The sequence below is a fragment of the Maniola jurtina genome, chromosome 5 (genome assembly GCF_905333055.1).
Source record: "Maniola jurtina chromosome 5, ilManJurt1.1, whole genome shotgun sequence".
NCBI classification, from domain to species: domain Eukaryota; kingdom Metazoa; phylum Arthropoda; class Insecta; order Lepidoptera; family Nymphalidae; genus Maniola; species Maniola jurtina.
The window spans coordinates 13,033,162-13,049,210 of NC_060033.1; the positions used below are offsets into that span (position 1 = coordinate 13,033,162).

General features: G+C 40.7%; 1 protein-coding gene and 1 long non-coding RNA gene across 2 annotated transcripts in view; one reads left to right on the forward strand and one right to left on the reverse strand.

Moving 5' to 3' along the window:
- LOC123865213 overlaps positions 1 to 314 on the forward strand; it is a 22,062-nt gene extending 21,748 nt beyond the window's left edge. Inside the window, exon 3 of the long non-coding RNA XR_006795938.1 lies at positions 304 to 314. This is a non-coding gene — a long non-coding RNA (uncharacterized LOC123865213). The remainder of the gene's footprint in view (positions 1 to 303) is intronic.
- LOC123865193 (exportin-2) overlaps positions 1 to 13,976 on the reverse strand; it is a 17,809-nt gene extending 3,833 nt beyond the window's left edge. Inside the window, exons 1-16 of the mRNA XM_045906061.1 lie at positions 13,770 to 13,976; positions 13,363 to 13,508; positions 12,164 to 12,356; positions 11,043 to 11,188; positions 10,104 to 10,304; positions 9,732 to 9,902; positions 8,437 to 8,566; positions 7,843 to 8,006; positions 7,250 to 7,439; positions 6,142 to 6,242; positions 4,979 to 5,165; positions 4,018 to 4,174; positions 3,377 to 3,468; positions 2,609 to 2,829; positions 1,946 to 2,043; positions 1,293 to 1,460 (exon numbers count right to left, since the gene is read on the reverse strand). Of these exons, the coding sequence (XP_045762017.1) occupies positions 1,293 to 1,460; positions 1,946 to 2,043; positions 2,609 to 2,829; positions 3,377 to 3,468; positions 4,018 to 4,174; positions 4,979 to 5,165; positions 6,142 to 6,242; positions 7,250 to 7,439; positions 7,843 to 8,006; positions 8,437 to 8,566; positions 9,732 to 9,902; positions 10,104 to 10,304; positions 11,043 to 11,188; positions 12,164 to 12,356; positions 13,363 to 13,508; positions 13,770 to 13,854 (2,450 nt within the window). The 5' untranslated portion in view covers positions 13,855 to 13,976. The remainder of the gene's footprint in view (positions 1 to 1,292; positions 1,461 to 1,945; positions 2,044 to 2,608; positions 2,830 to 3,376; positions 3,469 to 4,017; positions 4,175 to 4,978; positions 5,166 to 6,141; positions 6,243 to 7,249; positions 7,440 to 7,842; positions 8,007 to 8,436; positions 8,567 to 9,731; positions 9,903 to 10,103; positions 10,305 to 11,042; positions 11,189 to 12,163; positions 12,357 to 13,362; positions 13,509 to 13,769) is intronic.
- Between the last annotated feature and the right edge of the window lie 2,073 nt (positions 13,977 to 16,049).

Here is a 16,049-nt window from a genome sequence, read left to right on the forward strand (position 1 = left end):
GCTCTGATGTAAGAATACGCGAAAAACGTCTCTTTCATGTTTCGTATAATCGGACCTTATCGTGTAGCTACTCACCTGTTCCTCGCATGCTTAAATGCTATAATGACGTATGTGTGTCAGGCGCTAGTGATGTGGACATTTTTCATGATAAATTAAACAAATTTAAAAAGAGAATAGTTTTAATTGGTGATCATTCATAGTGGATATTTTTGGTTTTTTTTTTCTTTTAACTGTAAATGTACTTTCCATTCCATGTTTCAAAAATATATACATATAATATTAAGAATTTGTACTTTAGGTTAGTGTTGGATTAGTGTTATTATAAAGTATACACCTGTAATTGACAACCATACTGAAGTTATTTTGTAATTTTTTTTTTGTCTATATTTGTATGGAAGTTGTTGGTGTAATAATAATAAAATAAAATAAAATAAAACATGCAGTTAAAAGCTAAGCACCGCTTACCTCCCCAACCAAGCAATAAAGCCAAGTTCCCAAGCAAGCACTGCCACCACCACTCACATGCACCACCACACAAGACTTTTCCACTACTCTCGACGCACGTTTCGCCCCGACACCGGAGCATCCTCAGGAGATTTCGACTTTACAATGCTGTATTGTCAAGTATTGACTTGACTTTTAACTGCATGTTTGACCATACAGATTTTTTCTGTTGGCGGATTATAGCAAAATAATTTTTAACTGTTTCTTGCTAAACATGAATTTCCGCAAAGTAACGCCTGATTCTATCCAATAACAATTATAGTAGTAAAATTTTTCTCGACGTCTTATGAACATGATGAATCATGACGAAGTCTCATGGCTGAGGGTCGGGACACCTTCCAGTAATCCATCTATCCATGCCCCATCACTATTATTCTCGGGATAAAGCGGTGGGCAAAGACATACGTATGATTTTGATGCTTCGTTTAAAGATTATTATTATATGAAGCTCTTAAAACTTACGGATAAATAAAGAGAAATGGGGGTACAAAATCACTACTCATATAAATGCGAAAGTGTGTTTGTTTGTTGGTTTATTGGTTTGTCCTCCAATCACGTCGCAACAGATCAACGGATCGACGTGATTTTTGACATAGGCTATTTTTTATCCAAAATCAAAGAGTTTCCACTGGAAAATGCGTGCAGAAAAATCCGAAGAATGCACATTGCACATCTATAAAATAGACACGTATTTTATAGTTTTTGATGGATATCATATCATATATCGTATAGGATGTTTTTTAATACAAATAAAAATGGAGCTTTATTACAAGGCGATAAGGTCTTACTTGCTCTGCACGGAGTCAACAAGGTCGATCAGGGTGTCGGCACCAAAATGCGCAGAGAAGAAGCCCAGGAATGCGATCAGCCCTCGCACGTATTTGGTGGTTTTGGACGAAGAGAGTCGTTGGAATAGCAGTGTTATTATCTGTTTGGTGTAGGGCTGCATTACTGATCTGAAAATCACAAAAAATGACAGTAACATTCATATTATTAGGATGTTATATCTACACATAAACACATGGTTTACATAGACCATAGACACAAACAATTAACGCTTTTACGCCTATGGCGAATTATAGCCAAACCCAACATACACTAATAGGTTCATACTATAAAGTATGTAATATATTATACATATAAATACTATCACACTAATATTATAAAGGCGAAAAATTGTACGTGTGTGTGTATGTTTGTTACTCCTTCACGCAAAAACTACTGGCCGGATTTGGCTGAAATTTGGAATGAAGATTAGATAATATCCTGGATTAGCACATAGGCTACTTTTTATCCCGGAAAATTAAAGAGTTACCACGGGATTTCGAAAAACCTTAATCCACGCGGGCGAAGTCGCGGGCATCGGCTAGTATTAAATATTTATTTGGCAACTAAAAAATCAGCCTTAAGTTGTATTTATGTTTATTTCTACGACACTTACTCGCCGAATTTATACAATATGGTCTGGATGAGGTAGAAGCCCTCGTGGTCGTTTGTCTTGGAAGCGATCAGCTTCTGGAACACGCCCAGCATCGCATTCTGGAAACCAGAAACACTTTATTACCTTATACCCAGCATACGTTGGAATGCGACTCGTGCGGTTTTTAACAACGTACAGTAAGCTGTACATTGTTGTCAAAAACCTTCACTCAGGTTCCAACAACAGCTGTACAAAGTAGTAAAGATATTAGTTGGATAACGAATGGGGATAGCCGTGTAAATCGAGCTTCAACGCTTCGTCAGCGCGGTCGAACTCGGCACAGCGACATCTGGTGTGTAATGTGGGTGATAATTTTTAGCTACTCGCTAGAATATACATTTTAGTAAGAGTAGGCATAATATTTTTTCTTCTCTCGTCTGGCTAGCCAATGTCAAGTTTGTAGTTATTTAAAACTTAGGGAAAGTACCATAAATTATGCCAATAACAACACATTTTCGGCGCTAGGACATACATTTATTTTTATTATATAATTATGGCTCATAAGGAATTTTGTCTATGACTTACAAACTTAGCACAAGTTCAGTGGTAAGCCATATGTGTCTATTTCGTCTATAGATCCTAGGAAAGTTATTTGTATTTAGATTAAGTTATTATATTCCTTACCAACTTCCCATCAGCAAGTACTCGATCGGCGCGTGTGGCCACGAAAGCGCAGAGCAGCCTCACGAGAGGTCTGACATTGGCGGCCCGCTCCCACAGCGGCGGGGCCACGAGACACGGCAACAGAGCGGCGTAGGCCTCCGCCCCCGCGTCGCCCGTGCCGCCGCCGCTGCCGCGCAACTCCAGTAGAAGGGACAGCATTTGGAATACGTATGGCATGAATTCTGTAAATGTCAAAACTCTTTAGTCAGCCTAGTGGTTTAAGACCTCGAACATGTACGAAGCGATTTGCTTCCTCTTTTCTAATCCGAACCGCTACGATATGGAACGCACTTCCGGCATCAGTTTTCCCTTCCACCTATAATATGGGTACCTTCAAGTCAAGAGTGAATAGGCAACTTCTAGGCAAGCGCGCTCCATCTTAGGCTGCATCATCACTTGCTAGCAGGTCTGATTGCAGCCAAGCGCTAGTCTGTAAATTAAAAAAAAAAAGACGTCGGCCTCCTATACTCTATCCGTGGAAAGAAGTTAGTATATCGCTCTCTCTGTTACGTAATCCCATATAAATGATAGAGAGAAAAATCTCAGAGGCCGCTAACCATTTTGAGTCACCAACCAATCGCAACCATGTCTTCAAAACTTTTATTCAATTAGAAAACGTAGTTTCGCTACAACTATTTGAAAAATCACGTCGATCCGCTGCGACGCGATTGAAGGACAAACCAACAAATAGACACTTTCGCATTTATGATAATGTACAAACATACATACCTTGGACATCGTTTTGTAATATTTCCTGAAATATCGGGAACAGAGCGTCCTCGAACGCCGTTATGGCGCTTGGGTTTGCTTTCACCACCAACCTGCAACAATGAAACAAACATTACCCAAACAGCCCTTCCAGGTTAGCCCGCTTCCATCTCAGACTGCATCATCACTTACCATCAGGTGAGATCGCAGTCAAGGGCTAACTTGTATCTGAGTAAAAAAAAAAACGACGACTTTCCTAGTACAATTGTGTACGCTGTGATCTTGTCAGGAGGATGTCCCGGGATTTAGATATTGTCTCTTGTTTGGTCTGGTTCAGGCTTCGGCCGTGTGGCTAGTTACCATCGTACCAACCAAAACTGTGCCGCCAAGCTATTTAGCGCTCCGGTACGATGCCGTGTACAAACCAAAGTAGTAAGGGTTTAATAAAAACTGCCATATCCCTTCTAGATTAGTCCGCTTCCATCTTACACTGCATCATCACTTACCACCAGGTGAGATCGCAGTCAAGGACTAACTTGTAAATTAAAAACTCTCAATTTCCTTATACTCCGATAGATCGGCAATTCAACACAGCCGGAGAGAGATCAGACCGATAGTGACTTTACGTGGTCTCCGAGGCACGGGATATTGTATCGACTTACTGAACGGCCAGCGAGAGGCTCTCGAACAGGTAGTGGTTGAAGTGTGGCTTGCACGGGTTCTTGGCCACCACGGCCAACATGCCGGCCAACTTTGGCAAAGCTTCGCCCAAGTATGGCAGTGCCGACTCGCGCAGTATTGCCAAAGTACGGAGAACGGCTGGGGGAAAAAATTAGTGCTATAATTTGTGTTGTATAGTAATTTGCAATACATTTTCTCGTAAAGAGGCTATTATTTCATCGCTGTCAAAACTGTGGTCTATTACCGCACAAGTGCGATTAAAATATTACCGCACAGTCGGCCACCGACAAAAGCCGTGCGGTAACAAGCATTATCTGATAGCTCACATGTCGATAAGGTACTTCTATTCTACTGGTAATTTTGCTCTGCTGTTTTGAGTTTGTCATCCAATTTATAGGGGCATGTTGTGAGTTAATAAAGGTTAAAACATATTGTATTGAACTTATTATGTGGTACTAACAAACATTTATGAAATAATTATTTTGTAGCACGAGAGCAAAGCAGAAACTTATATATAAAAAAAAATTAAAAAATACTAGCTGACCGCCCGCGACTTCGTCCGCGTGGATTTAGGTTTTTCAAAATCCCGTAGGAACTCTTTGATTTTCCGGGATAAAAAGTAGCCTGTGTTAATCCAGGATATAATCTATCTCCATTCCAAATTTCAGTCAAACCTAATCAATAGTTTTTAGCTGGGTCGTGAAAAGCAAACGACAGACACACTTTCGTATCTATTATATTAGTATGGATAAGTAATAAGTATGGAAGTATTTTTTTTTTGCCTACTCTACTACTACTAAGCCATGCTTATCATGACTAATACTCCCCTTTCCCCTCCAATTAAGCGTAAACCTTCTGCCATGTGGGGTTTGAACCACCGACCTTTCGAAATTCAGTCGGCTCCTCAGCCGTTGAGCTATCGAGTATGGATTGGTCACTCACCCTTCATGACATACTCGTTGTGCTCGGTGGGGTTGTCCTGCGCGCCCAGCGACGCGAACAGCGCGCCCAACAGGGCCGGAGCGTGCGGCTCGAGCGCCGCGCGCGGCACCATGCCGCCCGCGATCAGCTTCTCTACCGCGCACGCGCCGTACGTGCACACCACACCTCGACCCGTAATGTGCTGGATCTGCCCAACACAAGTATTATACAAGTGTAAATTAAAAATGGGACTTCGTCTGTGGTGGCGTTTGCTGGCGCGCGTGCGGTGCTTTTTTGGAGTGTTTTTTTGTGAGAAGTGGCCGATTTTTGTGTTCTGCTGGTGTTTATTGGTGGTGGAACAGGCTGGGAAGCGCTCTAAATGGCGCCGCGTGTATGTCGGCGGGTGCCGGCACAGACGGAGTCCATACTTATACATATAGATTCCATAACTTGTGAATAACTACAAACTTGACATTAGATCAGTGTAAAGCCAGACGAGAGAAAAAAAAATGTATAACACTCCCGACAAGTGAAGGTTACAGTAACTAGAAAAGAGCTGATAACTTTCAAACGGCTGAACCGATTTTCTTGGATTATAGCTAAGAACACTCTCGATTAAGCTACCTTTCAAACAAAAAAAAAAACTAAATTAAAATCGGTTCATTAGTTTAGGAGCTACGATGTCACAGACAGATACAGATACACACGTCACACTTATAACACCCATCTTTTTGGGTCGGGGGTTAATGAGTATTATTACGGTACAAGTGCGCAAAGTAAACAATTAAAATCAATGTACAAATTTTGATATCTGAGCCGCGGCAGGCAAGGGTTCAAAATAGTTTAATTTCAGTAAAGTTTTAAATATCATATTTAATTATGTAATATTTAAGATATGGGTATGTTAATTATGGCACTCATAAGAAAGCTTGGTCACTCAGCTGGATGGGTACATCTCGGAGTTTCTTTACATGATCACATCAGAAATGAGTAACCAATATAGCTAAGGCTATAGGCAATGGGACGTCTATCGGTAATGCAGTAATGAATATTATTGCACTGCTTTGTAGTCAAATAACTATGCTGTAATATTTTATCACCCAAGGGTGGTAAAAGTTTAGTTTATAATTATTTTAATAGCAATGAAGAAAAAGGCATGAAAGAATACAATATGTCGGTCTCACCAGCAGCGGCAAAGCCGTGATGAGGAGCTCCTTGGGCAGCAGCGAGCGGAAGGTCATGATGTACTTGATGGCGTCTGCCTTCAGCACCGGCAGCTCCGCCACTGCAACATAAATAATATTACAATAGGCTATTTGACTAGTTTTTGGAAATCATTTTAAATTGATCCTTTATTAAGCTACGACCCAAAAAAGAGGGGTGCTATAAGTTTGACGTGTGTATCTGTGTATCTGTCTGTGGCATCTTAGCTCCTCTAAACTAATGAACCGATTTTAATTTAGTTTTATTTGTTTGAAAGGTGGCTTGATCGAGAGTGTTCTTAGCTATAATCCAAGAAAATCGGTTCAGCCGTTTGAAAGTTAGCTCTTTTCTAGTTACTGTAACCTTCACTTGTCGGGGGTGTTGTAAATTTTTTATTTACACTTGTTACATAATAAGCACACTACATTGATATTCCTTGGGAAGCTCTACTGTATTAAAAAGAAATTCAAGTTTTGAAGACCGCGCCAAAAACGACATATCTGTAATGGTGCTGGTCCCATGACACGTGTGACGTCACACGCTAGTAAACACAGTTAACATGATATTTGTAAACCTCGTTCGTTTGTAATAACCTACTTACCGCCCTCGTATCACTGAGTGACATTCATACCAGATGATGTCCGCGACTTCATCGTTGGCGGCGAAGGAGTCCAGATCCACCAGCAGAGACGCCTAGGTGACGCCAGCCACCTGCGTGGCGCCCCGGAACGCCAGTGACGTTACCAGAAACAGCACTGTGCAATGCCAGAACTAGCAAAGTGTCTCACCTTTCTGCCTCTGCAGCTCTGGTGGGCAGCGAAGGAGGCCAGGTCCACCAGCGGGGATGCCAGCCGCCTGCGTAGCGCCACGAGACGCCAGACAGGTCAGCAGGAACAGCATGGTGCAATGCCAGAACTAGCAGTGTCTCACCATTCGGCCTCTGCAGCTCTGGTAGCACGTGGTTGGCGGCGAAGGAGGTCAGGTCCACCAACGGGGACGCTTTGGTGACGCCAGCCGCCTGCGTAGCGCGACTAGACGCCAGAGACGTTACCAGGAACAGCGCGATGCCAAACTAGCAAAGTGTCTCACCATTGGGCCTCTGCAGCTCTGGTAGCACGTGGTTGGCAGCAAAGGAGGCCAGGTCCACCAGCGGGGACGCCTTAGTGACGCCAGCCGCCTGCGTAGCGCCCCTGGACGCCAGGGACGTCACCAGGAACAGCGCGGTGTCCTTGCCCACCCAGGCGCTGCCTCCACTCTCTGCGTACTTGTTTAGCATCACCTGAATAAATACAAAAATACATTTAACAAATGTCACGCGACGTCGCGTATTTATGTCAGACCCCCCTTGCAACAGACCTAGCCTCAATATCAATATAATACCAAACAAAAATAAGCCTTAAAAGCAGTTGCCAGGGAACTGACTAAAATTTGTAATCGGGTTAAACCTCACCTGTTACACTATTGTTTACATACTATACAAATCTAGCACAAGCTAGTGTGTAAAATAGTTTCATATTATTTCTGAAAAAAAAAAATATACCTCGTTATATTGCCTAGAGAATAAAGAATCTCATCATTATTGTCCTCATAGTGTAGCGTGAATGATCGCAGTTCGCACAAATACACGGGCCGCGCGAAGTCGCGTGTTCACGTCAGAGGCGTCTACATCACGACACACCTACCTCAACATATTGCCCGAAAATGCTCATCATTTTGTCCTCATAGTGCAGCGCAAGCGTGCGCACGAGGTCGCAGGCCGCGCGACGTCGCGTGTCTACGTCAGAGCCCTCAATGTCACGCCGGACGTATTCTTCAGGATTGTCCTCGAACAGTTCCATGTCTGATTCTGAAATTAACTTAAATTTTAAACTAAAACTTTGTATTTAATTTTATAATTCACTAGCTTAAGCCTGCGACTTTGTCTGTGTGGATTACAAAAATTTCAAACGCCTGTTTTACCCCTTTAGGGATTGAATTTTCAAAAATCCTTTCTTATCTTAGTAGATGTCTACGTCAGAATAGCTATCTGTATGCCAAATTTCAATCCAATCAGTTCAGTACTTTGAGCTGTGTGCCGACTGTAAATGATCAGTCAGTCAGTTTTTCCTTTTATATAAACAGATGTTCTGTCCCTTTTTAGCAATATTAAAAATAAAAAGACGCAGATACTCTAAATTTAGCTCAGAAAAATCATGAGAATCAACAAACACCATTATTCCAAAAGTACTACTTACTAAGTAAACTAACTAACTAACTAAACGATAAAAAGTTCAAACCTCGAAATTCCATATTAGGGATGACAACTTTCTCACAAATACTGCTGAGCGTAGCCGGGTCTTCGAACAGGCTCTTGTAATTGTTCTTCTCCGCAACTTTGGATAAGAAGTTCAAAGCGTTTGATACCAACTGTAATAGACCAAAACAAAGATTTATCTATACTAATAAATAAAATTGGAGTGTCTGTCTGTAATTTGGAAATAACTACCGCATATTAAGGTCATATGGTTATTTGAACGATACTATAACTGAATCACACGTTTTTAAAATTTTTGTCTGTCTGTCTGTCTGTCTGTCTGTCTGTCTGTCTGTTTGAAAAGGCTAATCTTGGGAACGGCTGAACCGATTTTGACGGGATTTTCACAGACAAGTAGAAAATTGACCAGGGAGTAACATAGGCTACTTTTTTAACCGACTTTCAAAAAGGGAGTTGTGTTTTTCTACCTATGTACACCGAAATCTCCGAGATTTCTGAACCGATTTGCGTCATTTCTTTTTTAATCGATAGAGGAACTTTGCGACATTGTTTCATAAAAAATTTAGAGTCCAACTCCTCAATCCTGATGCTGCAGGGGATCTGACCAATCCACGCGGGCGAAGCTGCGGGCATCAGCTAGTTATAATATAAAGATTTATTGTAACATACCTGATATAGTCAAGCAGTCTAAAAATATTAGTCAGTTTAAGAATAGGTTAAAAATATATATAGAGGAAAATATTGTTTAAATAGAATCTGTAAATTAAATTATTACTCAAAATTGTATTAGTTAATAAGTCAGACTAAATTGTAGTAAATAAATAAGTAGGTTGATATATTTTTAATAATATAGTATAATATAAAATTTAAAGTGTAAATGCATGCGTCTGTGTAAGTACTGAAATGTATATAGTAATCTTAATGTAAGTGAACAGTATGTTCTTTTTGAGAATAAATTCTTTAAACTGATTAGGTCGATTTATTTAATACCCGCGACTTTGTCGGCTTGGATATATTTTTTTTTTAATCCTGTCAGAACTCTTTGGTTTTCCGGAATGAACAATAGCCTATGTCACTCTCCGTTGAAAACCAACAAGCAAACAAGCAAACACACTTTCGCAATTATAACAAGGGTAGTGATTAGATGATGAGCAAGCATAGTGTGGGACGCCCTCCAGCATGATGGGCCAAGGATATAAAGTGGCTGGCCGGAAGTGGCTGGATGAGGAAGGCTGAGGATCGGGTGTGGTGGCGCTCTATAGGGAAGGCCTATGTCCAACAGTGGACGTTCACAGGCTGATGATGAACAATACTCACCGCGTCGTACTTGGGCTTGGCACCCGTGGTCAGCAGCACGTGCCACACGGCGGTGACGAAGGCGGGCGCGTGCGGGGCGAACTCCTCCTCATATTTGAGGGCGTAGAGTGCGGCGCACTCGCACACTTCCGTGCGGAGTTGCTCCATCACACCGGGTTTCTCGTCGTCATCCTGGGGCGAGTTTGGAGTGTCATTCGATAATATAGCCTATACGGATTCGGAAGAATCCCTCTAAGTAATGGTAAAAGAAATTTTGAAATCGGTCCAGTAGTTTTTGAGCCTATTCAATACAAACATACAAAAATACAAAGGTTTCCTCTTTATAATATTAGTATAGATAATCAGATTTGATGAGGTTCGATATTAACTTACATCAGTCTCTAACGAAGGAACTTTGACTTGCAACAAGTTGAGAAGGTTGGGCATCCATATGGGCATGTTGTCCTCGAAGAACTCGGGCAGGTCCTGGCAGTTGAGCGAGTAGAACACCTTGCATATGAGCACCAGCGAACCGTATATGACTTTCAGTGCTTGAGGGTTGTTCGCGTGTGTGTTTGTTAGCTCTATTGTTGCCTGAAAAATGAAATATTTACTGTACTCATTTTTTTTTCTATCTCGTCTGGCTTTACAAAGATTAGCCAATGTCAAGTTGGTAGTTATTTATAACAAGTTAGTTAAACTATACAAGTATGGACCCAGTCTGTGCCGGCGCCCGCCGACACACGCACGGCACCCCCTTAGAGCTGGCATGGTAGTCTATTGCCAAAACATTCCTCATTCTGAGAGGAGACCCGTGCTCTGTAGTGAGCCGGCAATTTGTTGATCATGACAATAATGTAGATATTACATGAAAAGATCAGTGAGTGGTTTGGCGATGTTTTCCAGCACTGATATCCTCCCACAGTTTTTGCGACTTGAAATCGTAGTGGTACCCTTGAATACTAACTAACCAAGACAGATGAGTTAGTATTGAGGCAATAATTTTTTTATTGCCATAATTACCAATAACTAATGGATAACAAGTGTAAATTAAAAAACACCCCCGACAAGTGAAGGTTACAGTAACTAGAAAAGAGCTGATAACTTTTAAATGGCTGAACCGATTTTCTTGGATTATAGCTAAGAACACTCTCGATCAAGCCACCTTTCAAACAAAAAAAAAAAAAAAAACTAAATTAAAATCAGTTCATTAGTTTAGGAGCTACAATTCCACAGATACACAGATACACACGTCAAACTTATAACACCCCTCTTTTTGGGTCTGGGGTTAAAAAGCGCCATGCCACCTTTGAAACTAGTAAACTATCTTACCACGAAGAGATCAGTGAGTGGTTTGGCAATGTTTTCCAGCACGTGCTTGATCTCCTCCCACAGCTTCTGCGACTTGAACTCATAGCGGTATCGCTTGAACAGGGAGTGCGCTGTGCGGAGGACGCCGTTTATCACGTGGAAATCGCCTGGAAATAATAATAACTCGTCAAGTATCTGAAACACCGGATGGAAGTGAAACCTCATATATCCAGTCCATAGATAGATAGATAGATAGAAACACTTTATTGCACACAAAAACACATGTAAAGGATAACAACACAGTAAGAAGAAAACAGAAAAAAACAATTGTGTGCAAAGGCGGGCTTATTGCTTGGAGCAATCTCTACCAGGCAACCTTTAGAATATTTGAAGAGTAGAATTTTTTATTTAAAACTAGCTGACGCCCGCGACTTCGTCTGCGTGGAGTTAGGTTTTTCGAAATCCCGTGGGAATTCTTTGATTTTCCGGGATAAAAAGTAGCCTATGTGCTAATCCAGGATATTATCTATCTCCATTCCAAATTTCAGCCAAATCCGTCCAGTAGTTTTTGCGTATAGGAGTAACAAACATACACACACACACATACACACAAACTTTCGCCTTTATAATATTAGTGTGATATATCTTTCTTTACAAGTGCCTTTGATTTTTCTTCAAAATTTACCACTGGTTCGGAATGCCTACATCATCTTACAAATTCAACAACAAAAAGTGCACAACAATACCCATTGTGATTATACTGAGTTTGAGATTATGATCAAAAGCTTGTTCATTTTTTTAATTGTTACAATAGAACTTAAAACTAGACTTATCTGATTACTGTAACTCTAGATAAGAGAAGAATACTTACGCTACTTACTAGTTTTGGGCATTTCTGCTGCGGTTCCCGGTCTTGACGCTGCCTTCCTGATATGATACCGGGCCAAGGTGTCAACACATGTTGGGTCCCACATTAGGGACCATCCTTTTCAAACCATCAGGTCCCTTGCCATCATCCTGACTAATCCCTGCCAGCTCAATGAAGCCCAGGAATATAAATTTTCGCGAGAGCCCTTTTGATTGTATCTAAAGTTAAAACTAAAATGCAGGGCATTATGAGTCTTGATGGTCATGTAACATACCTGTGCCAAACTTCTCCACCATTTCACTGATGAGGCCGGGCCACTTCTCAGGGAAGTCTGACTTGCCGATGATGGACACAGCATCGCTGAGCTGCCTCTGAACACTCTCTGGCGATTTCAACATGAGGGAAACTATCAAAGTCTTGATTGTCGCTCGGTCAGATGCATGGATGCGATCCACACCATCTTCTTCCTAAATAAAAAATGAGTAATTACATAAAATGTAGTAATGCATAGCTCCAAATATTTAGAGGTACATGCCCAAGATCGATTCCTTGAACTCTGATTAGGAGGCCTAAACTTAACCTAAGATAACCCTCCAGCATCCATGTTTCATGCCACTTATAAACTAAACTAGCTGACGACCGCGACTTCGTCCGCGTGGATTTAGGTTTTTCGAAATCTCGTGGGAACTCTTTGGTTTTCCGGGATAAAAAGTAGCCTATGTTCTAATTCAGGATATTATCTATCTCCATTCTGAATTTCAGCCAAATCCGTCCAGTAGTTTTTGCGTGAAGGAGTAACAAACATACACACACATATATTAGTGTTAAGTGTTATAGTGTTAAGTGTTACCTTCAAGGCAAGAGTACAACATCTTTCAGGCAAGCACACCCCAAACTAGACTTCATCACTAAGCACTAGCTCATATCATTTCAAATCCCTATTTTACCCTCTTAGGGGTTAAATCCAAAATCCTTTCTGAGCAGATGCCTACATCATAGTAGCTATCTGCATGTCAAATAGCCTGTTGATAAACCTGTTTACATGTTATATATTAAACTACAAGATGCTCGCGACTTTGTGTGTGTGTGGAATTCGTTTTTTAAATCCCGTGGGAGCACTTTAATTTTCCAGAATAAAAGTAGCCTATGTCCACCCCTGGGATGTAAGCTAACTCTGTACCAAATTTCATCAAAATTGGTTGAATGGTTGGGCTGTGAAAAGTTAGCAGACAGACACACACTTTTGCATTTATAATATTAATAGTATGCATGATAGTCGTCAAGCTCAACATATTTTGCACACCATACATAAATGGCAAAATGTGAAGGACCAAGGACCTGTCAATATACCATCACTGTTACTCACATTTCGCAAAATATATAAATCATTTCATTTCATTTCAAGCCTATCCCTCAAGAAAACAAATTCCATTCTTAGTTTAGAGGTATTATAAAAGGGAATGAACTGCTCACCACTGGCCAGTTTCTCTTGATATAATTCTTGAAGGTGACAGCAGCGGCCACTCGTATTGTGGGATCAGCAGACTCTTTATCAATTAGATGCAACAGGAGAATTGCATAGTTCTGGTTCACCTCCACCCCCTCAAGGAACTTCTCAGCTATCATGAAAATTATCCAAGAAATTAAATCTAGACTACTGGTCCACAAAGAACTGTGATAGACTAGTGGTTAAGACTCCTAAAATAAATGTTGTACAGCTCACAATTTTTAGGTTATCTTGTTTATTAATACCTTAATTCAAGATGAAAGGGTGAAATAAAGGACTAAAATTATATAGTTAAACTTAAACATTAGTTTGAAACGGTTTTAGGTGTTAGAAAAACCAGTGAATACTATTTAAATGTAATTTTTGTACGCACCCGGCCTTCTAATGTTTGGATCTGGATTCAGTGTCTGCTGTAAATAGTTAGCAAGAGTAGCCAAGTTATCCTCCGTGACCTCCATTTGGATATTTTGAAACCAATTGGTAACTAAATGGTAATATAGCTATTAATTTTTTAAATACTTAGGTTGTTTTTACTTTTTAATAGTCGTTTGTGAATCAAATCAACAAAAAAAAACTTTCTGGCACAGACCAAGCACCTTTTTTTTTTTTCTTCTCTCGTCTGGCTTTACTCTGATTAGCCAATGTCAAGTGTGTAGTTATTTACAAGTTAGGAAAACTATATGTATAAGTATGGACTTCGCCTGTGCTGGCGCCCGCCGACATACACGCGGCGCCCCTCTAGAGCGCTTCTCAGTCAGTTCCTCGGTCAGTTCCACCACCAATAAACACCAGCGGGACACAAAAACCAGCCACTTCTAACAAAAAAACACTCCAAAAAGTCACAACACGCGCGCCAACAAACGCCACCACAGACAAAGTCCGACCAAGCACCATATAGATGATTAGACTGGCAAGTGGCACAGACCAGTAATCCTTTCTAATACTTGGTCTGTGCGTCTGTGCTGTGCTTTCTTGCCATAGAGAAATACTTCGAATCCAAGTTTCTTGCAATAGTCTGTGGTTGCCACTTCACTTGTCACCATAGATAATACAAAAAAATACAGTCGATCCTCCTTTTTTGGGTTTAAAATGGCCTGGCCAGTCCAGGGTGTGTCCAGGGCCGTAAAAAAAAAATTATATATCTAATATTTGGTGCTAGTGTTGCCAATTTAGCAACTTTGTCGCTACATTTGGCGACATTTCGAAGATACTAGCGACTTTTCACTTTTAGTGACAAAAAATATTTGTGGACTTTTGGAAAATATCATTCTTGAAAAAAAAATTACCCATGAAATAGAGATCATGCCTTACAAATACCTTCTACTTGTGAGAATGAGACTGATTGGCTTCTAAAAGTCAGTTCTTTTATGTTCTTATATTTACCTATACTTAACATTACGAAAAAAATGCATGCTGTTTAAAAAGGAAAGTTTAAAAGTAGCACCAGTGGTAGAAAAAATGAGGAGTAATAGGCAGGCATGGTATGGGCATGTAATGTGGAGGGAAGAGAGTTATATCACTAGAAGAATGTTAAATAAGCATGTGGATGGAAAAAAGAGAAGAGGACGGCCAAAGAAAAGGTGGATGGATTGCGTGAAAGAGGATATGCGTATAAAAGAGGTAGATGATAAGTTGATGGGTGACAGAAGAGAGTGGAAGAGGAAGATATGTTGTGCCGACCCCACGTAGCATGGGATAAGGGCTGGAAGAAGATTATGAAAAAAATGTAATAAAAAAATCATCATTTATTTGGTAGGTTCCTATTGTTGATTTTCTATTCTGATTTCAGCGACTTTTAACATTTTCTACATCCGATTTTAAAGAGTTGGTTGGCAGCACTGCTTTTGAGTTTTGCCCTTTTGCCACAGCACAGACTATTTTGTAAATGGTTTTGCTTTTGCTGTGTACTCTTTGGTCGCCCTACATGTTATTGGTCTGTGCTACCGCAATCCAGATTCCGCATATCATCCGCATTTCTTCCTCGCCTGTTCAATGTTCAGTGTTCACCAAGTGTTCATATATGTTGTTGGCAGTTGGTCTGTGGTGTTCACACTTCACGCCGGGTGCTCGCCTCGCGGCTCGCCTCACTCCTCAGGTTATATAGTGTTATCTATGGCCTCGCCCATCTGTCCTGTAACCTGTTCACCAAACTAAAAATCCAAATTCCAATCTAAAAGAAAAATTATCACGTTGGGTTAGCGGGGAAAATGGAAATCTGTGTCATCGTTTCCAGTTGAGTGTTGTCCAGCCAGATGCCGTTAGTTGAATTTTGAACAACATGGCGTGAGGCGTCCTTATGCCAGGTATAATTTTCACATTCTTCGATGATTCTTGTCGTATCTTTCTAATCTATTGATTCAAAAGTATCATTTTCTTTACCGATTGTAAATTCTGAATTTAATCCTATTGATTGTTAACTTGATTGTATTAGTCAAAAATTTTTGTAATATCAAACTCGAAGCGAGTTCCCGTTTTGAAGTCTTTCAGCGACCAGCACACGTTTGAAGCCCTGGCAGTGTAATTTCTTCGTTTGCGTCTCTTGTTTAGTCGGAAGTTACCACACCAGTAATTTTGAGTTTGTTCTGGGCTTCTCATATCCATGTGTAGTTGGGACTATCCGTTTGGTTTATAAAATAACAAAACAACAAGCAGT